Genomic DNA, 26202 nt, shown 5'->3' with positions numbered 1-26202 from the left:
GAGACCCAAAGTGGTGCAATTTGATTTTATTTAAAGTTCAGCCCAGCACCAGTCCGCCATGACGCGTTTCGGCTAGAGATAGCCTTGATCACATGACACAATATATTTATATATATTGTGCGCCGCCAAAGACTGGCTTTGGCATGGGATCCCTGCAATCTTGAAAATCGAGATGCTATGGAGGGAACAGTGAGTGCAAATAGACTTTACTTTTTTGGGGAAAATGAAGTGAAATTGAGGCATCACCCACGGAAGGCTGAATCATGAACTTCATGTCCCAAGATTCACTGTCAGGACCCATCAGAGGTTGTCCACCAGCGGGCTAAAACTTTAATAAAATAAGGATGCAAATGACATTGTGGACTTCAGATGCCAAAACGTATCCTTTGACAAAGGTCGAAAACGAGCGAAACGCATCAGGAAAACTGAGGAAATAAATAAATTGTATCTACAGTCACTGTTGAGAGTGCGGCTTATTTGTCCTTTGAGGAGGGAGTCTGGCTGAGATTTAAACGGCGTGGTTCAGCCGTGGAATAACGCACCGTCAGCGAGAGCGCCACTACTGCCCATAAACGAACCCTCTTTGATGAACGTTAGATGTTCCGGGGATAGGGGGCATGTAACCATAAGGAGTGCCTTTATTAAAAATGTTTTTTATGACCTGATGCTGAAGAAATTGTACACTGCAGTTTCCCCATTGTAGATGCCTAGCCTCATAGGATTGCATTGAAATAGTTTATGAATGCATAAATATTGAGGGGAACCAAAGAAAAATATCATTCAAGGATTAAGGGGAATGGTATTGATAAAACCAACAATATACTATTGTTGAATTTATCCTAAAGTTTTTTAAACAAAGTTATAAGACATACTTGTCTGTAAGCCAAAATCAGCCTTCCTGAGGTCACATCTGATTGGGGAGATGTAATAATCCAAGAAACAGGTTAAATTCCAAGAAGCTTTATTCAGCAGCACAGCATAATGTAGGCAGCTTCAAGTCCAAGTACAACTGACTTAAAGATGCAGAATGCATCACCAGGAAAGTTCTGAGAACCAGAACACCATGAGCAAAGTCTCATGCCATTAAAGGGGAAGTAATACAAGGAAAGATGCATAGTACAGGATGTAACACATCTCCCCCCACAAAATGAAAAAGAAGGAAAGAAAACATATGTACAAAATCATAATGACAACAATAGCAATATATTATACAAAGTCCCGTAAAGACATGGGTTTCCTACGAATGCGGGAATCCTCCTTGATCCTAGAAGCAATGGTGTCAGGAGAAGGCCTAAGACACAGATCTGGTGCAGAATTATAACAATTATGAGAACAAGGATGAGTATTTACATCATACTGGACAGGGCACTTTGCAACTTTGTTTACATTCCAGACCTTTCCATCTTGCGTGATAACCGAGTTATTAAAAACATTTTTGACCTGAATAGGTCTGCCATACTTGCTCATGCCCTTGCTAACAAAAGAAGGTTTCTGAATCTTGACCCAATCACCAACAGCCAAACCATGCTCTCTTACTTTCCACCTCTTGTTATACCATTCAGCCGATTTCTTTTGTTTACAGGACACTCTGTCCGCAAGGATCTTAACATCCACAGAATCTTCCCCCAAGCCCTTACACTTTTCCTTGAACCACCAAGGACAGATAACAGATGCTGGATCTATTCCCTTAAGTAACTTGAATGGACTAACTTCAGTAGTGGTGTGGGGAGTTATACGGTAGTTCCAAAGTTTCTCTCTGAGTGCATTCAACCAGTTACCCTTTTCCCTGATGGAATCAACAACAAAGTTTTTTAACACACGGTTGAACCGCTCAACCTGACCGTTCTCGTGCGGTTCATAGAGAGAAGTTCTGATATGTTTGATATTACAGGATTGTAAAAATGACTGCATCTCTGACGAAACCAGTTGAACTCCATTGTCTGACACCAAAACAGAAGGACAACCCTCTCTAGAAAATACTTCCTGAAAAAACATAATAATAATCTCAGAAGTAACCTTGGATACAAATTTTATCTCTGGCCATTTGGAGTGGTAATCAATAATCACCAGAGCAAAACGAGAAGACTCAGGTAAAATGTTAAACGGACCAGAAATGTCAAAGGAAATTTTATTCCAGGGAAATTCAGGCCACACTACTGATTTAAGAGGAGGAACAAAGACCTTCAACATCTTGTCTTTGTCACAACACTCGCTGCATTCTCTAACCACACGATCCACGAACCTGTCCAAACCCGGCCACCAAAAGTTCAATCTAATAAGACGCTTCATAGCAGAGATTCCAGGATGGGTCTTGTGTGCCAACTTGAGTATCAAATCTTGAACTCCAACCGGTGGAACACACTTGTCACCTTTAAAAATTAAGTTCCCTTCACAAAACAACTCATCAGCTACATTAAAAAAAGGCACAATATCCTCTCTGACATTGGCTTTACTGGGCCAACCTTCCAACAGGTATTTCCTTAAAGTATTCAGCCTATCATCCTCTTCCTGACACTTGATCCACAATTGTTCAGTAATATCTTGATACTGAGTACCAACAAAATCCTGCAAGCCAGAAACAAAATCAACATCCTTACAGCCAGAGATACCATCAACTACACTAAGACATGGAAGACGTGAAAGACAATCAGCTGTGACATTTTTCTTCCCAGGTCTAAATTCCACCGTAAAACTATATTCCTGTAGTCTAGATGTTAAACGTGCAATTCTCGCCGTAGAATTCCAACCTCCTCCCACTGATAGAATATGAACAAGAGGCTTATGATCAGTTCTTAAGATGAACTTGCTTCCCCAAATGTAGATCCTAAAATGCTCAATGGCCCAGACACATGACAGTAGCTCTCGCTCGATAACTGCGTACCTGCGTTCTGTTTCACTCAAGGTCCTGGATGAGAAAGCAACATTCCACTCTGACACACCATCCGTCTGAGACAACACACACCCCAAACCATAAAAACTCGCATCCGTAGTGATAATACACTCTTTACCCATCCTAAAAGGTCTTAAAGTTGGTGAATTAACAATGTCTTTTTTAATCTCCGTAAAAGCATTTTCTTGCTCTGTGTTCCAAATAAACTCATTATTTTGCCTCAACAGCTTTAGTAGCAAAGTTAGCAACAAATTTGCTGTAGTACTCACACATGCCCGAAAAGGACAGAAGCTGTTCCTTAGTACTGGGAGCCGGGGCATTGAGAATTGCCTCAACATTAGATTTCTTTGGAATCAAACCTTCCCCTGAAAGGGTATGCCCCAAATATTCCACTGACTTCTTAAACAGGTTGCATTTATGTGCTTTAAGAGTAAGACCATAGCTTTGCAATCTGGAACAAACTTCATCAAGATGTGCAGAATGTTCAACAACATTTTTAGAAAAAATCAGAATGTCATCTTGAAAGCACTTAACATAAGAATCTAGATCCCTGAATATCTGAAACATTACACGCTGGAAAACAGAAGCAGCCGAAGCCAATCCAAATGGCATTCTCCTGAATTGAAAGAGACCCATGGGCGTAATAAAAGCAGTGAATTTCTTAGATTCTTCCGTCAACTCTATTTGGTGGTACGCTGACCTAAGATCTAAGGTAGAGAAGATCTGCGCACCATCAAAAAGAGAAACAAGCTCATTAATGTTTGGGAGCGGATGGCAATCTATGACAATATTCGAGTTAAGAGCCCTCAAATCAATACAGACCCTCAACTTTTTACGTACGAGAACTATGGGTGAAACCCATTCTGAAGACTCTATGGGTTCGATGATGTCATCTTTTAATAGGTCATCCAGCATATCTTTTAACTCAGACCTGACATTAAGAGGTACACCTCTTAATTTTTGCTTAACCGGAATAGCTCCATCTTTTAACACTATTTTGTGTGCAAACCCTTTCAACTTTCCCAGTTGATCACAAAAACACTTTATCAAATTTACTGCTCCACAATGAAGTGACATCCTCTCCCCCATCACTAATGGTGTTAACCATCTCTTGGTCGCTACAAAGCTCAATGGGATCCTTAGCTCGTGGATTCAACTTGATACCAAGTTCCCACTGATCTTGCCACCCTAGAACATTTACACCCTTGATGGCAATGTATAGTTTGATTTGAGCCTAACCTGAAAGTTAGAGGGACACACAAAAATCCTTCAATGGAAATATTGCATCCATTAAAACTTTCTGCTAGAATGTCAGATGGTTGTAACTTAGAAAAATCACATACATTCTGTAACTTCTCATCAAAATATTGCTTTGTTATGATGGTCCATGGAGATCCGGAATCCACCATCAATTCGAACTCAACCCCACAAATGTTAAACATACACTTAGGTGATTTTTTACTAATCGAAACAACAGTACCACTTTGAATGATAGAAACAACATAGCCTCTAGTAAGTTCTTGTGCTGTGGTTTCAGGATTGTTAACAGAAGAAACTTTGGCAGGAGTAGGAAAATTGGAAATAGGACGTGGATACCCCGCTCGCCCCTGTGTATTGAAACGTTTTTCTCTACAGACATTCCCAAAGTGTCCCATTTTGCCACATATATTACAGGTTCTATTAAGGGCAGGACAACCTTGGAAAGAAGCAATATGTGATCTGTTTCCACATCTGAAACAAGAAACTGAATTGCTGTTAAAATCAGGTTTCTTGGAATTACTACTTGACACATTCTTTGTACTCAAATGTGTAGCAGTAAAATTTCTTCCTTCATTTTTGGGCTTAACAAGGCATACTTCTTCCTCAACGCTAGTTTTACTAGTATTAGTACTACTCTGTTTCTCTACAATATTCATCCATTTTTCAGACATCTCTGTAGACTTAGCAATGGCAATACTCTCCTCCAGAGTAGGGTCACCTAAACACCATAATTTATCTTGGACTTTTTTGTTTTTGACGTGAACAATAATCTGATCACGTATCATTTCATCGGCCATTGTACCAAAATTACAGCGTAAAGTTTACGCTCTCAAAGAAGTAAGAAAATCATCAAATGATTCATCCTGTTTCTGTGCCCTGGTATAAAATTTGAAACGATTAAGGGCAATGTTAGCAGTAGGTTTAAATCTTTTTTCCAGTCTGGCAAGTGCTTCAGAGTAAACATTAAGATTATCACCACTTCCAGAAGGTAGCACAATAACAGGCAAAGTTCTAAAAATTTCTTGCCCTTCTGAGCCCAAACAATGTAATAAAATACTTTTTTTTCTCTCTGCCCCCATTCGCTCTCCATCAATAGCCTTCATATAATTGAAGAACTCTTCTTTCCATCTTGCCCAAGGCAAGGGAGGATCACCCTTAACTTGTAAAAACTTTGCAGGAGGGTCAAACTGCATATTAATTAACTCAATGACAGTAAAAGTATGCAATAGTAATAATTAAAGTTATGAAATGCACTGAATTATTATGTGTAGAATGGTATCATGAATAGATTGTGAAAAACACACTGTGAGATATAAGGAAACACAGAGTTAATAGATGTTGAAATCTTGCAAATGATAACAACAAAATAACAAATAAACAAAATAAATTATTAGTTGGATGCTGAAGGAGACGCTGTAAATACCACACAGCAGTAATTGCCAGCCAGAATTATGTCCCTTCATTCTTAATCAGCAAGCCAGAATATACAGCAGTGATTGCCAGCAAAATATAGTTCCTTTGTTCTCGATCGGCAAGTCAGAAATACCGCGATCGTTGCTAGGCGATGAAATCCAAAACAAGATTGGTTCCGAAAGGAAGCGCTGACGTGTTGACGCTTCGTTTGTTGAGGTCAGCGTCCAAGTATCTAGGCAACAAGTTAGAATCCTCGCTACAGAGAGCGAATTCCACAGCTCAGCGTAATGGTATCCAGGCAGCAAGCCAGGATTCTTAAGTAACGCGCTAAGCCAGTAGAAGGACTTGAATGATGCACAAGTCCAAAAACGAAGTAAATTGCAGGAAAAACACAGAGAAATCCTCTCAGGCAATGAGGAACAACAGGAAATAAATCCAAAAAGGCACAGATGCAAAATTCCAGTTTTCTTCGAAGGAAGAAAGACAAAAGCACAATAAAAAGTCTTCAAACAGTTCCAGAAGAGATAAAATAGGGTTCACTCCGCTCCTGTGCTGTAGATGGCTGGAGTCCTCGTCGCCAAAATTTGTAATAATCCAAGAAACAGGTTAAATTCCAAGAAGCTTTATTCAGCAGCACAGCATCATGTAAGCAGCTTCAAGTCCAAGTACAACTGACTTAAAGATGCAGAATGCATCACCAGGAAAGTTCTGAGAACCAGAACACCATGAGCAAAGTCTCATGCCATTAAAGGGGAAGTAATACAAGGAAAGATGCATAGTACAGGATGTAACAGGAGAGTTAACAGGATTAGCCAGGATACTTTGATGAATTCATAAGTGTCTCACCCTGAAGAGGGGCTATCTGTTAGAATGAGCTCTGCTCCACAGGAATGTCAGAGCAGGGGGGAGGGGTCATAACGTATCAGCTTCAAAGGGAGGATGGGACTGGCAGAAGAGAGCAGGTCCATCTACCCCTCTCTCCATGACCCAGCCAGAGGGCAGTCTTAAGGCCGGAATTTTCAGATGCCAGGGGGAGGGGAGTAATTGAAATGAGCCACACTGGAGGTTGGTTTATCTAGCTCTTGCTGCTCTGCTGAGATTTAAACCATGTTGAATTTTGGAGGAATAGTGCTTTCTGGGAGACCATTGTGTCACACTTTGGAGGAAATGGTCATGCTCTGGGGTTTTGCCCTGTACCTCATTGGACAGGAGTGCCCTCCTGCTTGACTCAAGAGAACACTGAACAAGTATCCGAGAGGAGCATAGCCTCTCAGATCTGCTGCTTGAAACTAAGAAGGCTTGCCAAGCTGGAAACTTGATTTGCACAATCAGGCCCTGCATTCTAGCTGACCGCGCCTGATGCATTATCTGGAACTACAGCCCTTTGGGTTTACCTTGCTTCAAAAGGATTTAAGAGTGGACTCCCTGCAAGCTACATGTTAACAGAGCTCACCTGCATCAACTCCACCAAGAGTCCGGTGCCTGGAGTGTATCCAGTGGACTTTTAAGGGTGTTGTCCAGGTGCATTGTGGGAATTATGATCCCAGCCTTCCAAGGACCATCTTGGAGATTCCAGACCCTTGGATTCTGTTTTGGACTCGTTGGACCCTCACAAGGAACTTCAGGACAAAGTTCCAGAAGTTTGAAAAAGTTTGGTGAACTTTTGTGAAAAAGCTCTAGAGGGTGACCAGACCCTCACAAAAAGGCAATCCGGTGAACCCTCCCTGAAACTGGCCTGCTGGAGGAGGCTGCACGACATCTGGTGAGAAATCCTCCAAAACGTTTCTAAGTGTGAAGGTAAAATCGTGAAAAGGGCCTCCCTCTTAGTGTATCCATCCAGGCCACCATCGCAGTCGGCCTCAAACTTTGACTTTGTCCTGGTTAGAGGCGACCAAATGTCCAGAAGTGACACTATTGCTTTCTAAGCAATAGAAAGTGTTTAATCTTTTAAAATCCATATCTCTGGATCCCTACATTGAATGTTTTTTCGTTTTGGTGTCATTTTAGTGATACAAACATTTCCTATTTTTATAAATTGGTGTTGGATTTTTAATGTGTGTTGTGTCTTAATTATGTACTCAATTTGTGTTTTTAAATGCTTTACTTACTTGTCTCTGAAGTTAAGCCTGCCTGCTCGCAGCCAAGCTATCAGGGGTTGAACATTGAAATAAAATCCTGACCTATTCTGAGCCCTAGACTGTGTTAGTGTCCTTATTACCAGTGGCAGATGCATGTTTACCACTGCTAATAACCCACTTTCCAACTAACACAGACACACACACATACATACACACACAAACACCCCTACATACACACACATATACACACACACACACACAAACATTCTCTCCTCTCTCTTTCTCTCTCCTCTCTCTCTCTCTCTCTGTCTCACTTTTTCGCTCCCCTCTCTCTCTCTTTTTCTCTCCTTTCTCTCCCTCCCAAAAATAGAAGACCCCGGTCAGAAGGGCAAGGCCCAATCATCCAATATACAGTTGCTTCTGTTCCATGATCAGCAAAAGACTCAACACTTTATTTTATGTCTTTATTTCACTTCACATCAGCACAACATTTGACACTCAGTATAATTCACCATCAGACACGTCACTGGCGAGCTAGGAGCAGGTGACAGGCAGGTTGCAAATACTCGATTCACTGTTGGCGACCAGAGTTGGTGACGAGCTTCTGACTACCTGTGACAACAAGACGCAATGGAACAAAGGCCACAAATGCAACAAGAGAGAGAAGCAGGACGACCAAAGACGGAGACTGAGAGAGAAACAAATGCAGCCCTTGAACCATCCACTCATTTGTCACGTGGAACAGATGTACTTCCAGGGTCATGACCTTCTCTGCAGCGGTGGCATGTCAACTTCTCCTGGGTTAGGCGCTCACTGCAAGTAAATATGGGAAACCACATATAAGTTGTTAATGTGCAAGCAGACTCTCCCACCGACTGAACAGCAAAATTCACTCAGGTTTTCATGATCCCCAATGAATATGTGCAATGCAAATGTACTGTGCATATAATTTTATTGTATAAAATATGAATGGATTGTACTGTTTTTTGAATAATCAATAGAGTTGGTCAGCAGCACTTTCAGCTCAAACAACAAAAATACCAAAAAAGGGGACAGAAGAGGTAATGCTATAGGAGCAGTGGAGGTGGATGCGCCCTCCTCTAGTCAATGTATAGAAAACATAAAGATCCACCCTCAGATAGATGTTTAGCCGTGTCCTCCCAGACTACGCGTGTTTCCTACAGTGGTGGAAAACACACAGTTTTGTTGAAATACCCCTCACACACCAAAAGGGCCCTTGGTGTAATGCTTCATCATAGGGTCTTCACGCCCCGCTACGGGACGGGGTGTGCTGCGACCTATGGCTACGTGGGAGCACTATTAAAAAAAAAACACGACTATGTGTCACGTAGGAGTGTAAGTGAGGTCCCTGGTGTTGGAACTTTGAGTATTGGTGGACATGTGAGTGCTTAAGCTTTCCAATGCACTAGGGTCACACCCTTTATAAATCCCTGATTGATTGATTGACCCTCACATCCATTCCATGTCCAGTTGGTGTGAATACCTTGAACTGACCCTTCAGCCAAGATAGGACCCCTGTGGGTAATGGGTGGACAGCAGGGCCAACTTGTGCTCTTTGTACACACTTTAGTCTTCCTAGAGCATTGGGTATCTCTTCAGTGCAGGTTCAGCATCCAGAGGGTACAGACTAACCCCATGCACAGTAAACTGGGGCGCACGCCATGGTGCCACACAGGCCTTCTGACACTTCTTCTCAGATAAGACCAGACACCTCCCCGCTGTGCCTAGCCTCAGTGATGAAGAGCCAGTAGTGTCTTTACCGCAGATACACTTACCGAAGGTGTAGGTGGCCTGGAATCCCTTCATGTTCAATGAGCCATCACTGTGGAACTGGAGCAGAAGGGAGCTCCCGGTGGAGGTCACTCGGGGGATTAGCTTGGAACTGCAGTATTTTCCAATAAGCGGGGAAGTTGTCTTGGCACCATCGAAAATAGACAAGGAATCAGCGTCGCAGGTAGGATTAGGTTCAAGGGCAATAGATGTGAACGTCAATGAAACCTGCAGGGTGTAAATAAGAAGTATGTGTTAGTTCTTAAAAAGTACCTCTTATCATGCCAGCAGGGAACAGTGTGCCATAAGAATGAAAATTATGTGACAGTCGTTTCTTACTACCTCTAACATACCAGTAGGGGACAGTGTGACATATGGAAGGAGAAGTATGCACAAGCCTTATTTAACATCTCTGTCCTGTCAGCAGGAGGCAGTGGCCAGATGTATCAAACGTTTTCCAGTTCGCAAAAGCGCTGATTCACAGAATTGGCTTGTTTGCGAATGGGAAAAAGCCTTTTGGGATCATCTCAAAGGGCAATTGCAAAATGGGGAATCACAATTGTGCACACATGCATAGTTCAGGGGTGCATCAGGGTGTCCTTTTGGCCCCCTTGCACCCTTGAAATTGTATAAACAATTTGCGAGTACCTATTGGGTACTCGCGAATTGCGCATGCAATTCCCATTCATTCCTATGGGCCTAGGCCCATAGAAGAGAATGGGAAGCCATTCCTTATTTGCGAGTCACAAATAAGGAATATGTAGGAATCACAAAAGATTTGCTGAAACCTACATTGCATTTTGCGAGTCTATAATAGAAAATCGGTAGAATTCACTATTATAGAATCGCAAAATTCAATTTTGATACATCTGGCGCAGTATGACATAAGGAATGAGAAGCTTACACACCATTATTATTGTCCTGCTAGCACAAGACAATCTGATGTAAGGAGCAAGAAGTATGCACTGGCCCTTATTTGCCATCACTGTCCTGCCAGTAGGGGGCAGCGTGACATAAGGAAGCAGCAGTATGTTTTAGCCCCTCTTTACAATCACTATTCTGCCAGCAGGGGGCAGTGTGACTTAAGGAAACAGATGTACAAATTAGCCCTTATTTTCCATCACTGTCCTGTCAGCAGGAGGCACTTCATCACACAGAAGCGGCTTCGATCATCTGAGTGGAATCGCAGATTAGGTCAATTGTTAGGTGCCGTCAGCACGGCGCTTGTGAAATTTATTGCTGTTAATATATCTTTTTTTAACACAAACGTTATTGAATTTTTGTTATACAATAAGATTACAGCACATTAAGCCACCTAATACATTAAGATATTTAGATGGTAATATACATACAGGGATCAATCAGTCTGTACTAGAAGCAATCAACATGTCATGAAATATGCTATATATAAAAAAGCCTCAACCTCCAATAGATATATGCTGGTACGTGGCCAGACTGCCTCGTTCAAGGCCGTCTAATGGAGGGAAGAGATGAACATGGAAGTGAGGTTGGGGCACGAGTTCCATACCTCTAATATGGACCAGTTTCAGAATTAGAAATCAATGGCTGTGGTGCCACCCACACAGAGGAGTCCCCCAGTTTGGTAACCAGAGTCACAGCGTGCGACCCTACTCTCCAGGGCTCCAAAGTCTGTGCCTGGGACCCTTCCATTAGTCTGTCCCATTGAATGGTATAGGTTTTTTTCTGGAGGCCCCTATATTCTTCCCTCCTCAGAGCCTCACTTTCTGCCAAGTCCCATTGCAAGACTTCCTCTTGCCAGGTAACTACCCTAGGAGCCTGTGGGGACATCCAGCATTTCGTAAGCAGTCTATTGACCAGGAGCAGAGAGAGGCCCGTAAAGCGCTGCGCCACTTTAGAGCTTTTGGGCCGTGGAGATAACCCCAATACTGATGTAGGCCAATAAGGTCTGTTAGTGCAGCTGAAATCCCGCCCCAGTAACCAACAAGGGAAGGGCAAGTCCAAAGCATATGTATTAGATCAGCGTCCATGGGGCGACAGCGTGGGCACGCCAAGGGGCAGTAGGGAACATTTTTTGGATTTTGTGTGGGGTTGAATATGATAGCCACTATAGTTGTCCAGCTATGCAACAGTCTTTGAAGTCTGGAGCCCCCATGCTGCCCACATGAGGTATGCAAAAACAACAGTTGATGAACAGAATGCAGAGCAATGTCATACATTCACCCGAGTACAGAGATCTGGGCCTAAATCCATCGTTTTTTTGCTCACCGTGCCATTCCAGTTTGAACCCAGTCATATGCAAATCAGTCTTGACCCTGTGCCCCCTGGGAACAGTCCAGCCCGAACTGCCAAGCCAGGTCTTCCCTGGACTGGAAACAAGCATCCTAGGACTGGTTTCAGGCTTTCAGCCCTCATCAGCCTGGATAGCTTGATTCCGGTGGCATGGAGAGCACATGACTTACGTCTGAGCATACCCGGCCCACTCGGGGTGAGAAATGCAAAAACAACAGTTGATGGACAGAATTCAGAACAATATCACACATTGCAAAATGGGGAATCGCAATTGACCCCAGTACAGAGATCTGGGCCTAAATCCATCGTTTTTTTGCTCACCATTCCATTAACCCAGCCATATGCAAATCAGTCTTGACCTTGTGCCCCATGGGAACAGTCCAGCCCGAACTGCCATGCCAGGTCCTCCATGAGGTAGGCATCTGCAGTTTATGTAGATTGATTCTGCGGGGCCCCCTCCCATCTGTAAGATCAATCAGTATGGTGTTCAACAGTTTAAACACCCATGCCGTTATTATGATTGGTGAATTCACAAAGTGGTACAGCAAGTGTGGCAACATCACCATTTTCGCCAGTGACAGACGGCCCGCTATCGACTGGGGTAATGTGACCCAAAACGACACTTGAGATCTCAGTGTGTTAATCTTATGTATGAAGTTGCCCTCCAATAGATAATGGCCCGATTCAAAAAGGTAAACTGAGACAAAGTCTAACTTTACGACTCTTGGTATTCACAAATGGCAATTACGAGTAATAAAGTTAGACTTTTGTCTCAGTTTAACTTAGGTTTTGGTCTTAAGTCTAACTGAGACCAAAACTTAAGTTAAACTGAGACAAAAGTACTACTTGTAAATGCCCTTTGTGAATACCAAAAGTCGCAAAGCTAGACTTTTGCCTCAGTTTACCTTTGTGAATCGGGCCCCTTGTGTTTTGCGGTATATCTGAATCCCCAGTTAGCGAAAGGTGCTTTGTGCTGTTTGCAGTTGTGTGTCACCGAATCTAAATGTGGTCTCTGTATAGGTATTAGTAAAGAAGTAAGCTCAAGATTTATCTGTATTAATATGCGGCCCTGACAAGTGGCCAAACAAGGACAGCAATTGGGCTATCTCTAAATTGCCCACTCAGATGTGTTTGAAATACAGAAGCATGTCATCGGCATATAGAGATACGGAATACACCACTCGATCGAAAGGGACCCCACTGTGGTCCACCACCTGCAGGATTCACTATGCGATTGGCTCGACCGCCAATATGAAGAAGAGAAGGGACCCAGGGTAACCCTGTTGAGTGCGGATAGACACTTGGTAGGGATCGGAGACATAGGGACCAGTTCTGGCTCTGGCCGTAGGTGATGAATATAGTAGTTTCACCCACTGGATATAAGCAGGGGTATCCCATAGTGAATCAAAGCAGCAAGCATGGGAGTCGCGGACTCGGGTATCAAAATCTTGTTGGTTATCAAAGGAAAGGCAGCCGGCATATGGGTGGTCTCGGGCTACATCCATTATTCCAAACAGGACCCTTATGTTCAAGGAGATGTTGCATCAGGTAAATCAACCATATTGATCCGTGTGGATCATGTGCACGAGTAAGGGGAGCAGTCAGCGGGACAGAGTTTTACTGAGAATTTTATATTCTGTATTCAGTACCAATGCCGGGTTCAACAGGGATGTTCCGATAGCTTTGCTATTGGGGGAGGGGAGCGTGTATTATACATCTAGTGATGTATAATATAATTTCTCCAGCTGTGGCACCAATTTTGCAGCATAGGTGGAATAGAATTCCACCGGAATTCCATCAGATGCGTGTGTTTATTGGGGACAAATCTGATGGTTCCACGAATCTCACTCGCCAGGATGGAAGCAGCAAGTTCTTCACTTTCCATTGTGGGCACCCTAGGCAGAGCTGCTTGGTGTTGAAACTCAGATAGTTCTACAGGGTCAGGAGGCTGCAGAGCCATTTATAAAGGGGTGCACTTGTCTAGGAATGCTGTTGATCCCCAGTTGTGTCACCACTGGTCCCTGCGTGAGTGCCTAGATTGATAAGATAGGCTTAGGAGATGGTCCGCACAAATTAACTGAGCCAGGAGCGTGCCCGCCCTGTCGGCTTCTGTGTGTTCTCTGAGTGTAGGCTCTCTGACCAATCAAGACACCATGCACTACTACCTTAAATGCTTCACATTCCACCCACGGCGAGCAAGCCGTACCAGCATTGTCGGAGAAATATGTATTAATGGTTGTGGCATAAGTATCTTTAAATCAGAAGTCTTCTTAGAGACTGGCTGCAGGCACCAGCTTGGTCTGGGAGCAGGAACCCGTCTCCATGAGAGTGTAATTTCCAGTGGGTTGTGATCTAACACCGTCTTACCCAGATACATAGCATGTGTAATGCAGGACCGAGGAATCTGTCAGAGTGAGAATGAAGGGCATGTGGTTAAGAGTAAAAGGATTACTCTTGCAATGTTACGGTTACGCCATACATCTGACACATCGCACTCATCCACCCTGTGACGCAACTCCTTAGCCTAGCACACCAAACCCGTAAAAGTGGGTGCAAATGATCCAATACTATTTCCAATACTGCATTGAAGTCCCCCCCAACACCCAGGGGTATTGAGACCAATGCGGTTGACAGCTGAGCAAGGAAGGGTTCCTGCTTGGTATCAGGCAAATATATACATCCTAGCATTAATGGTTCCCCGTCCAATTTACCCCTAAGAAATAACATTCTTGTGTGTCTACCTTGGTATGCATGCACTCCAGATGGGACCCCTGCCTGCAACCAGATTGCTGCGCCCCTTGAAAAAGTAGAGTACGAGGCATGGAATAGTTGGCCTCTTCATCGTTTACGCAACTTCTGAGCTTCAGTGGACACTAGGTAGGTTTGTTGTAAGAATACAATCTGTGCACGGTGCCTGTGCAATTGAGCTAACAGTCTATGTCTTTTGTGTACTTACCCCATACCTCTAACATTCCAAGTAATAATGTTATAATCTTTGACTACCGTCAACATAATTGAGTTGAGAAGTCAATCGTAAATACAGTTCCCCACACGGATTATATTTTACTATTAAATAGGCAGTACACGTGTAGTTATCTTCCAGGTAATAGTGGCATGTTTTTAATGGTGCAGCAGGTGTAGCGGCACCAGAGCCAAAAGCTCTTGGGACCCCACTAAACACAGAATATTGCTAAATTTAACTACTAAACAGGCAGTCACAAGTGCAGTAATCTAGCAGGCACCAGGGTCATGATTACAATGGTGTAGCAGGTGCACTGACAACAGGGCCAAAAGCTCTAGGCAGACCACCAAACACCTAATATTGCTATATTTTACTATTAAAGAGGCAGTCAAAGTGCAGTTACCTTGCAGGCAATACAGTTATGACTGAAATGGTGCAGCAGGTGCAGTGGCACCACAGCAAAAAGCTGTCTTACCTCCTCTAAACACCAAATATTGCTATATTTAACTACTAAACAGGCAGTCACAAATGCAGTTATCTTGCAGGCACTAGGATCATAATTTCAATGGTGCAGCAGGTGCAGTGGCACTGGGCCCAAAAGTTGTGGACCTTTTTTTCCTACATTAAGGCTGCCCAGTGTTTACCGATACTGCTCTTCCCCAGGCTGCATGCATTTAAAACTTGCTTGTGTAACTTTGCTTTAGTGTGTGGAGCTTTTATCACATTTCACATTCCTTATGGTATTGTTCCGCTAATAAAAATTGCATTTTATTTTGTGTCATGTGTTTGTTGCTAACAACATTGTTTTCTTCTCTGGGTCATGTGTTTGTTGTTGGCGCATTATGTAGTGTAAACTTGAAGGAACTGATTGCAGTGCTTTACATGAGCATGCTCCCTGGTGCTCTGAAGGGATGTTTTAACCTCCTATATCCGTTTGGACAGTTTCTGAGTAACATCACAGCGCAGACAACTCTTGGATTGTATACATGGTCATGTGCCTGTTCTAAAAGTATTCATTGAGTTTTTTGATTGCACCCTATTCCTTTGACTTGCCAGGAAAGGAGTCTGTATAGTTTCAGTAGCAGTAACTTTAAAAATTCCAGCTGCTGGGCATTGCTGGTATCCTTTAAATACAAAAAACATATTATTTTCCCCTGGTGTAAGTTCTCTTTTTTACCACTAAGCATTTAAGTTAGTAAGCAGGTAGGTGGTAAGACTTTCTTTTCTTGGGACTGGCCTTTACTGTGCAGATTGTATTGTTCTAGCACAAAACATGCTATATGGTTTGCTGCATTTTCCTTGCCCCATGTGAATAAACAACGTGGTCATTGAGAGATACTCTAATAGTGAGAAGTTTGCAGTCAGTCTTTCCATGGATGTAAAATGCATTCATATTTATTTGCAGACTTTTAAAGCGTGGTATTTTAGCTCAATAATTGCTAAAAATAGTTTGCTGAAGTCATTTAAACAGGCTCCTGTATTTTCATAGTTACATAATCTAAAGAACACCAACTGTACATTCTTAAAACAGGCAAAGTGCATTATCTAGTTATCATGATTTCAACGGTTCAGCAAGTATAGTGGCACCGGGACGTCTCACTTTCAGTGTGTTTCTTTCACTTATATTGCACAAATGGTCAAATGCTCATTTGAAAAATGTAAAGTTAATTTTCATTTGTTTATGTTACTAATGGGCAATAACCAAACAACACCTTTTAATCGAGTTTTCATAATCTTGTTTTCTGGTTTTGCAACAACCGTGCTTACGATTTACTTGTATGTTTTTTCATCCCACCCTTTACGTATTCTCCACATAGCTGCAACATTTTCAAGTCTACTTGTCAGGTGCATTTTTTTTATGTTTGTCCATTTACCTAATCTCCTTTATAATACCAGTAGTAAAAGCACAATATATTTCCTTTTTGAACATAAACAAGTCATAACACTTTAACAGACTTTCATGTAACTTATATTGTGCAACGGCTCATCAAACTACTACTTAGAAGAAAAAAAGTGTATTATTAATCACATGGGCAAAACCTAATGCATTCACTAATGCTTGTTTAAAGCTGTTCTGGAAAGTCATGATGTCACACTGCCCTCTCTGGCGAACATTCTAGAAGGTTCCTCATGATTCCATGGTCTACCAGGCTTGCGTGCTTTTTTCTCAGTACTAGAATGACATTGGGTAGCTCCTGCACTTACCTTGGATCCAGCTGGAGCCGTGATGTAGAAGCCGCAGTCCATGTTGGAATCGTAATTGTTGGGGAAGTTAGGGGATGAGATGGTGCCGTCAGAGCTGGTGAATGTGCCGCCACATTTTACTGTCAAACAGAAGAAAGAATCATCTTAGTACTCTGTGCATAGAGTACCGGTGACGAGTGTACAAAGTCCACATGCACAAAACACATCTCAGCCCTTCCACAACTGTGTGCCACACCAGAACCAGGAGTAGGGTCCTGCCTGATGCCCCCGGCACGCTGTTTGTGCCTCAGCTCACACTTTCGAGCAGCTGTGCGCTGTATAAATTAAATATAACATAACATAACATAACATGTCCCCAAAAATAGTGGTGCATGGCAAGAAACTGGGGACATGACATGAGGTTCCAGTCAGAAAGTACACATTTACTGTCAGGATGGTAAATAATAGAGCCCATGTCCCTGCCAATAGATGACCCCCACTTGCTGAGATTCTTGTCAGTACTCTCCCATGTCACTAATCATATGTGTTCCCATATATTTTGTGCACACTGTGATCTTTGACAACCCCCGATCATCGGTGGCCAAGACAGAAACAAAACACTGCTAATCTATGTACCATCTCCAGCTCCTTTCCCCAGACTCAAGGTATTGTGTCAGTGTACTGGGCTCACAACATCTTGTAGTTCATGGTGAGACCTCTATTGACTCTGAGAAACAAGCACTTCCTGCAGTGAGTCTTACGCCAACACACCCAGATATCCTGGGAGCACAGCTCACTGGGTCCCAACACGAGGTCTTGGCGAGCTGTAGAAGGCCTTTGCTTCCTTCCTCCCCTGTCTGTCAGTGGGCTGGCACCAAGGGCTACAGCATTACTGTAGAAGGCCCTTGCTTCCTCCCTCCCTCCCCTGCCTGAGAGCAGCCTGACACCAAGGACCGTACCACTGCTGTAGGAGGCCTTGAAGCCACTGGCGGTGATGGAACCATCTGTCACAAACTCCAGCAGCATCTTATTTCCAGAAGACATGAATGGCTGGAGCAGCCCGGTCCCACACGCTTTGCTGAGTAAGACTGGGGCTGCCTTACTGTTGCCATCGTAAATTGTGAGGTAGTCGGAGTCGCAGTTTGAGGAGGATTGGAGATCGAAGGCATCAAACTGCAGAAGAATCTGATAAGAAAGAGCAATAAATTAGACATACGACCTCCAAGGTGTCTAGAACTTTATATCCGCTATTTGTTTAAAAAGGACTGATTTTCAGTTTTTGAAAGTTATCCGCAGACTAGACTCAGTCGGTGATTTTGCATTGACTTGCACTGTTTCCATCCTCCTTCGCCACCATCCCTAAACTTCATACGTGTGTTCAAAGAGACATGACCCCCTTATGCTGTCCCTGCAGCTCCTGTCTTCTCTCATGGTGCCTCTACTTGGAAGCAACCCTGTTCTGAAGCTTTGGTACCTCTTGTGAAGAAGATACACACTGGGGTCTTGATTGCTTGTGCTAAGCTGGGGTTTCAGTCAAGTTAAAGGAGTAACCGAGAGAGCTAAGCTGGGGTAAGCTTCAAGGCACATGGTACAGTTGGCTCCTCATTGGACTGATAAGGATGGCCCTCCACCAATCTGGGCACTGCCTCTGGGTTACCAATAACCTGTGTCCTACCTTTGAGTGTGAGTGATGCCCACCAGCAGACCATATATGCTCAAGATAAATGTGATATTAAGTAGCGGAAGTCTATACTTACCTATGCATATTGACCTAAACCATCATTTGTTAGCTGATATTCGGCTAAGATGTTTTTGTAGCACTGTATTCAAAACTCAATATTCTTGTACCATACACTCAGGGGGTAACACCTATCGCTGTGCACCCCGGTATTCTGTCCTGCGACACTGTCAATTAATAGGTTAATCCTTGTGTGCCCATATCCATTGGGGTACTCCACTGGCATTCCCTCTCACCATTGCTTATTGCCCCCATGGGGCATTTCTGTGAAGTCCAATTTGAAGATGGTTAAAGTTTGACTTATTTGCCCCTTGTAGACCCACTCTTTAAGCTTTATTCCATCTAGTCTTTGGTGTCAGCCCTACTGTAGATTTCATTGATATCTTCTGATTGGTTCTCTGAAGCTCTTCAGCTATGGTGCTGACGTCATTGGAGAGAACATTCCAAGGACATATCCTTCTCCTCCTCTCTGATGGACCACTCTAACCAGAGTGACCTATCTCAGCAGCTACCTCGGCCGCCAATCAGGCAGCTCCTAACCCAGCGCGCTACTCTAAGTCCCACCCCTAGGCAGCTCAGGACTCTGGCAGGAGGAAAGCGCGACTAGCCCCATCAGCTTGTCTGTGAAGGACATACCTTATCGGAAGGCACTCGGATCATGTAGACACAGTTGACGTTGTTCGGGTACGAGGAAGGGTTATTGGAAGACGCTAGGGTGCCGGTCGGGTTAGATAAAAGGGTGCTGCAAACACCTGAAACCAAATATAAAAAGGAACATTCTTTAAATATTAATGTCTAGAAACAGCGCAATGACCCTGACAGGTTGAATTTCCACCCTCCAACGGCTCCTACTGAGAATGTCTCAGTTAGATTCACTAGTATTTAAGCTGGCATCTTTATATCTCCTCCAGGAGGACGCCCCTTGACCTTAACAATGATCTCTGTGGCTGGTGCTGGTCTTAGCAATGATATGGAAGCACAGACAAGAATATAAGTAGGTACCAAGAACTGCACTGGGCACACTGACCGGCAACACAAATTGCCCTGGTTCAGATTAAATGGCAATAAAGGTGGGATGGATTTTTAGGGAGACAAATAAAAATGAAACTCTGCAAAAGCAAATTATTTTGGACCACGAACAGAATCTTTGTCACTCCTCTTTCTCTTTACTGGTCTAAAGTGACTTCAGAGTTCAGGTCAAAGAAACATACATGATGTCTAGCTAGCTATAAGGCTACATAACTCCTAATGCAAAGAAGACATGGATCCCAATGGTAGGGACATTTTCAAAGCTGGGAACCCAAAGGTCAAGCTCCATAAAGGTAACAAACAGGGTCTTAGCAGAACTCTAACATTTAACCCATCTGAAACTCCACTATAAGAGGAATATGTTTCCATAAAGTAGTAGATTGTGCTTGGAACTCATCAGGTGATGAACACTGGGATCCAGTCAGAGGATGAACTATGGAGTTCTCCCAAGAATGGGATCCCACCAGCAGATAAATGCAAGGATCCCATCGGTGAATGGATACTGGGGAGGCATATTTACAACGAAATTTCAGAGAGCGGAACTGCGCCATCTTCGGCATCACAGTGCTCCGACATTTCCAAAATGCAGGAATGCGCTGTATTTACACCAATACGACGCTCCCCTGTGTTTCCCCCTGTGCTGGCGCTAAAATGAGCTGCCTAGCGCCAACACAAGCACATTTGCACCATAGTACAAAGGGGCCTGTGTTGCAGGGAATGATTGCTTATGTGAAGGAAGGTGTCCCTTCCTGCACATAAACAATCCATTATGGTGATGTGTTACTTCTATGCGTGCTGCTGAATTCAGCATACGTAGAAGTAGCAAATCGTCATTATTCAATGATTGTTTATGTGCAGGAAGGTGTCCCTCCCTGCACATAAACAATCCTATATGGTGATTTGTTACTTCTATGCGTGCTGCTGAATTCAGCATACATAGTAGTAGCAAATCGTCATTATTCAATGATTGTTTATGTGCAGGAAGGTGTCCCTTCCTGCACATAAACAATCCTATATGGTGATTTGTTACTTCTATGCGTGCTGCTGAATTCAGCAAACGTAGAAGTAGCAAACCGTCATTATTCAATGATTGTTTATGTCCAGGAAGGAGTCCCTTCCTGCACATAAACAATCCTATATGGTGATTTGTTACTTCTATGCGTGCTGCTGAATTCAGCATACATAGTAGTAGCAAATCGTCATTATTCAATGATTGTTTATGTGCAGGAAGGTGTCCCTTCCTGCACATAAACAATCCTATATGGTGATTTGTTACTTCTATGCGTGCTGCTGAATTCAGCATACATAGTAGTAGCAAATCGTCATTATTCAATGATTGTTTATGTGCAGGAAGGTGTCCCTTCCTGCACATAAACAATCCTATATGGTGATTTGTTACTTCTATGCGTGCTGCTGAATTCAGCAAACGTAGAAGTAGCAAACCGTCATTATTCAATGATTGTTTATGTCCAGGAAGGAGTCCCTTCCTGCACATAAACAATCCTATATGGTGATTTGTTACTTCTATGCGTGCTGCTGAATTCAGCAAACGTAGAAGTAGCAAACCGTCATTATTCAATGATTGTTTATGTCCCGGAAGGTGTCTCTTCCTACACATAAATATTCATTAATGGCATTTTGCTCTTTCTATGTGTGCTGCAGAATGCAAAAACATGGAGAAATAAAAGCATTTCTCCTCGTTTCTCCATTGTAGCGCCTGCTGTTGCATGGCGTTAGTTTTGGCGCTGCCTCAGATTAACACCTCCTTGTGAATCTGGGCAGCATCAAAAAGCAGTGGGAGTTGTGGTGGAACGCTGACAGCAACACCCATAGCACGCTCCTTTCACACTACATGATACGTGTGAGGGCGGCTTTTTTACAAGGCGGGGTTAAGACACAAAATGGGGCTTACAACACTTTAAAAATATGGAGAAGGGCATATCGCCACCAGAACGTTGCTAAGAGTAATCAGGTGATGTTATCCCCATGTAAATATGCCCCTGTGATCGCTACATGAAACGAATCTCAAGCTCTCATGGAAGGAAGAATGTTGATATTCCAACAAGGGGGTGAATGCAAGGAATCAATCAGTAGATGGATGCTCGGGTCCTATCGAAGGCCAGTGATGGTGTCTCATCGGTGGATGTAGCCAGGATGCGATGAGTACATGAAAGCTGGGATTCCATTTTGTGTCAGTCAAACTAAGGCATACGTAATGGGATCCTATTAGGAAATAAGTCCTGGTATTTTATGAGGAGATCAGTAAGGATCCTGTAAGTAGACCAAGGCGGACATTGTAGCCAGAAATATATAGTGGGATCCTATTTACATATAAAGCGGGGATCCAATTAGTAGCAAATTCCAGGATCCACTGGATTTATGCCGGGAGATGAATTTTGGGATCTCATAAGGGAACATGTTGGGATGCCATCATGAACTGAATACTGACATCGCACTAGGATAAATCCTAGAATTCAGTCAGGATATAAATGCTGGAATCCAGTCAGCATAAATGCTGGGATCCAGTCATGGGATAAATACTGGAATCCAATCAGCGGATAAATGCTGGAATCTAATAAGTGATAAATGCTGGAATCCAATCAGTAGATAAATGCTGGAATCTAATAAGGGGATAAATGCTGGAATCCAATCAGTGGATAAATGCTGGAATCCAATCAGGGGATACATCCTGGGATCCAGTCAGTGGATACATGCTGGAATCCAGTCAGCGGATAAATGCTGGAATCCAAGCAGGGGATAAATGCTGGAATCAACTTATGGGATAAATGCTGGAATCCAATCAGGGGATAAATGCTGGAATACAGTTATGGGATAAATGTTGGAAACCAATCAGCGGATAAATGCTGGAATCCAATCAGGGGATAAATTCTGGTATTGAATCAGTGGATAAATGCTGGAATCTAATAAGGGGATGAATGCTGGAATCTAATAAGTGGATAAATGCTGGAATCCAATCAGGGGATAAATCCTGGGATCCAGTCAGGGGATAAATGCTGGAATCCAATCAGCAGATAAATGCTGGAATCCAATCAGGGGATAAATGCTGGAATCCAGTTATGGGATAAATGCTGGAATCTAATCAGGGGATAAATGCTGGAATCCAGTTATGGGATAAATGTTGAAATCCAATCAGCGGATAAATGCTGGAATCCAATCAGGGGATAAATCCTGGGATCCAGTCAGGGGATAAATGCTGGAATCCAATCAGCGGATAAATGCTGGAATCCAATCAGGGGATAAATGCTGGAATCCAGTTATGGGATAAATGCTGGAATCCAATCAGGGGATAAATGCTGGAATCCAGTTATGGGATAAATGTTGGAATCCAATCAGCGGATAAATGCTGGAATCCAATCAGGGGATACATGCTGGAATCCAGTTATGGGATAAATGCTGGAATCCAATAAGGGGATAAATGCTGGAATCCAGTTATGGGATAAATATGGGGATCCAATCAGCGGATAAATGCTGGAATCCAATCAGGGGATAAATGCTGGAATCCAGTTTGGGATAAATGCTGGAATCCAATCAGGTGATAAATGCTGGAATCTAGTTATGGGATAAATGTTGGAATCCAATCATTGGATAAATGCTGAAATCCAATCAGGGGATAAATCCTGGGATCCAGTCAGGGAATAAATGCTGGAATCCAATCAGGGGATAAATGCTGGAATCCAGTTATGGGATAAATGCTGGAATGCAATCAGGGGATAAATGCTGGAATCCAGTTATGGGATAAATGTTGGAATCCAATCAGCGGATAAATGCTGGAATCCAATCAGGGGATAAATCCTGGGATCCAGTCAGGGGATAAATGCTGGAATACAATCAGCAGATAAATGCTGGAATCCAATCATGGGATAAATGCTAGAACCCAGTTATGGGATAAATGCTGGAATCCAATCAGGGGATAAATGCTGGAATCCAGTCATGGGATAAATGTTGGAATCCAATCAGTGGATAAATGTTGGAATCCATTCAGGGGATACATGCAAGAACTCACTGAGGCAATGCAATTCGGGATTCCAGGGGACAATAATTGCCAGGCCAATAAGTTATACATGCTGGGATCCTATTAGGGGACAAACACTGGCATCCCATCAGGAGATAAATGCTGGCATCATGTCATATGATGAATGCTGGGAACCACTCTGGGAAAGGATGCTGGGGTCCTATTGGGGACAAGGGCTGAGATCCTATCAGAGAATAAATGCTGAAATCGCAACAGGATGAGACAAAATCTGGAATTCAGGCAGGGGATAAATACTGGGATCTCATCAGGAGAAAAATGCTGAGATTTCATCCTAACAGCAGGTAGAACAAAGAGCTGGTTTTTGTTCTCGGCTGGGCAATTAAACAGTTCTAGATGCCTGCCTTAGCTGATGATGGTTAAATATCTTTATCTTGGCTGATATTGTTAGAACTATTTGCATGATCAGTGAGGAACAGTAGCTACTGCGTCGGATACAGCTCTAAAATGGTTCCGATAATTTTCTAAGAGGACAGACACAAAATGTCAGACTAGAGTTCTTCAAGTCATCAGAGGGGAAGGTTGAATGTGGAGTACCCCAGGGTTCACCCTTTCCCCCTCTCTCTTGTTTTCCGAGCTGCTATTTTCTACCATTTCCTCCAGAGACCTCAAATAATGCTGATTTGCTGTTGACATATAGATCTACGTGCACATGTTGGTCTCGTAGGACAAGGGGATGAATAAAAGTGGGTTCGAGTTAAACAGAGCAAATCTTAGATGCTCTGCGTAGGCTCAAGACACAGACTTCTGCATAACCTCGCTTAGCCAACGGAGATATTTGAGACCCCATCCACCTTGACTTAGAAACTAGAAATCTGAGGGTCATCTGGAATACCGAATTGAACTTTGAGGCTCACATCAGCTCTGTAGAGCGTTCAAGTTTATTCAGCATAAGACAACTGAAACAGACATTGCCCTACATCAAAAACAAATATCACAAAATCCTTTCTGGTTCACTGACTGATTCAAACCCAGATTATGCCAATTCCTTTCTGAGTTGGCTTCCAAAAATAAAACTGCTGAGATGCAACATGTACAAGAGATGGCGGCACAACTTGTTTTAAAGCTATGGATTTATCGTAGCATATCAGCAGGCTCAATTTCAGTGGTACACTTCCGAAAGCCCGATCCAAAAGGTCATTATTATATCAACGGGCTAGACTTCAGTGGTACCCATTCAAGACCCCTATCCAAAGGTCATTATCATATCAGCAGGCTAGACTTCAGTGGCACCCATCCAAAAGCCCCACCCAAAAGACTGTTATCAAATCAACAGGCTAGACTTCAGTGGTACACATCCAAAATCCCTACCCAAAGGTCATTATCATATCAGCAGGCTAGACGTCAGTGGTACCCAACCAAGAGCCCTATCCAAAGGTCATTATCTTATCAGCAGACTAGACTTCAGTGGTACCCAACCAAGAGCCCTATCCAAAGGTCATTATCTTATCAGCAGGCTAGACTTCAGTGGTACCCATCCAAGAGCCCTATCCAAAGGTGATTATCTTAGCAGCAGGCTAGACTTCGGTGGTGCCCATTCAAAAGCCCTATCCAAAGGTCATTATCATATCAGCAGGCTAGACTTCAGTGGTACACATCCAAGAGCCCTGTCCAAAGGGGATTATCTTATCAGCAGGCTAGACTTCGGTGGTGCCCATTCAAAAGCCCTATCCAAAAGACCATTATCAAATCAACAGGCTAGGCTTCAGTGGTACTCATCCAAAAGCCCTATCCTAAGGTCATTATCTTCAACAAAGCATTTGTTGTTCTCAAGTGCATTAAGGGAATAGCATCAGCTTGTTTGTGGGAGAAAATCATTAGAAATGTTCCCTCCTGTAACCCAGGGTCCTGTGGCTTATCTCTTCTCAATGCTGGAAGTACTAACATTCAGGGAAAGGGAAACTGCAGATTCCCCACTATTTGGGCCAAAGATTTTGAATGTACTGCCTGCACCTGGATATTAAGAATAGACATACTCTGCTTACCTTTAGGAAAGCCTTACAACATTCCACTTGTGTTCTCTTTTTGCAGCACTTACATGTATATGGCATTTTATACTAGTTAGTTAGGGACACTGGCACCTAAAAATAATAATTAAGTTCAAAGGGTGCGCTCCACAAATTAACTAACAACATTAAAATGTTCCATGATGGATGATAATGGTGGAAGTTGAGCTGAAATCATTACAAAAGAAAATATTACTGCCTACGAGGAAAAGATGCGGTGACTGATATGACATTTCAGTATCTATCTGCAGGCATGCCCTCCTTACCACACTGGTACAGGGCGTTGATTTTGGAAACATCCAGGTTGCTAAGCCCATATCTCTGTCCGATGACTGTGTTTGGATTTGGCTTGGGGACGATGGTCGGCTGTCCAGCTCTGGTAGTGAAAGCATACCTGGGGAAAGGAAGACCTCACAGGTAAAGCACACCATTATAACGCATTATTCACCCATAAAACCCTACAGCGAGTCCAGGTGAGTCGACAGCGGGAACAGGTGAGGGTCAAATATTTCGTGTTGCTTAAAATGAT

General features: G+C 43.1%; 1 protein-coding gene across 1 annotated transcript in view; it reads right to left on the bottom strand.

Moving 5' to 3' along the window:
* LOC147725057 (embryonic protein UVS.2-like) overlaps positions 1 to 26202 on the bottom strand; it is a 110324-nt gene that overhangs the window by 40614 nt on the left and 43508 nt on the right. The window contains exons 8-12 of the mRNA XM_086918154.1: positions 25940 to 26067; positions 19224 to 19339; positions 17809 to 18034; positions 16871 to 16989; positions 9438 to 9660 (exon numbers count right to left, since the gene is read on the bottom strand). Of these exons, the coding sequence (XP_086774280.1) occupies positions 9438 to 9660; positions 16871 to 16989; positions 17809 to 18034; positions 19224 to 19339; positions 25940 to 26067 (812 nt within the window). The remainder of the gene's footprint in view (positions 1 to 9437; positions 9661 to 16870; positions 16990 to 17808; positions 18035 to 19223; positions 19340 to 25939; positions 26068 to 26202) is intronic.

This window comes from Lissotriton vulgaris, chromosome 4_1, assembly GCF_964263255.1.
Source record: "Lissotriton vulgaris chromosome 4_1, aLisVul1.2, whole genome shotgun sequence".
Classification (NCBI taxonomy): domain Eukaryota; kingdom Metazoa; phylum Chordata; class Amphibia; order Caudata; family Salamandridae; genus Lissotriton; species Lissotriton vulgaris.
The sequence above is the reverse complement of the archived record's forward strand: the minus strand, read 5'-3'. Positions and strand labels throughout refer to the sequence as shown.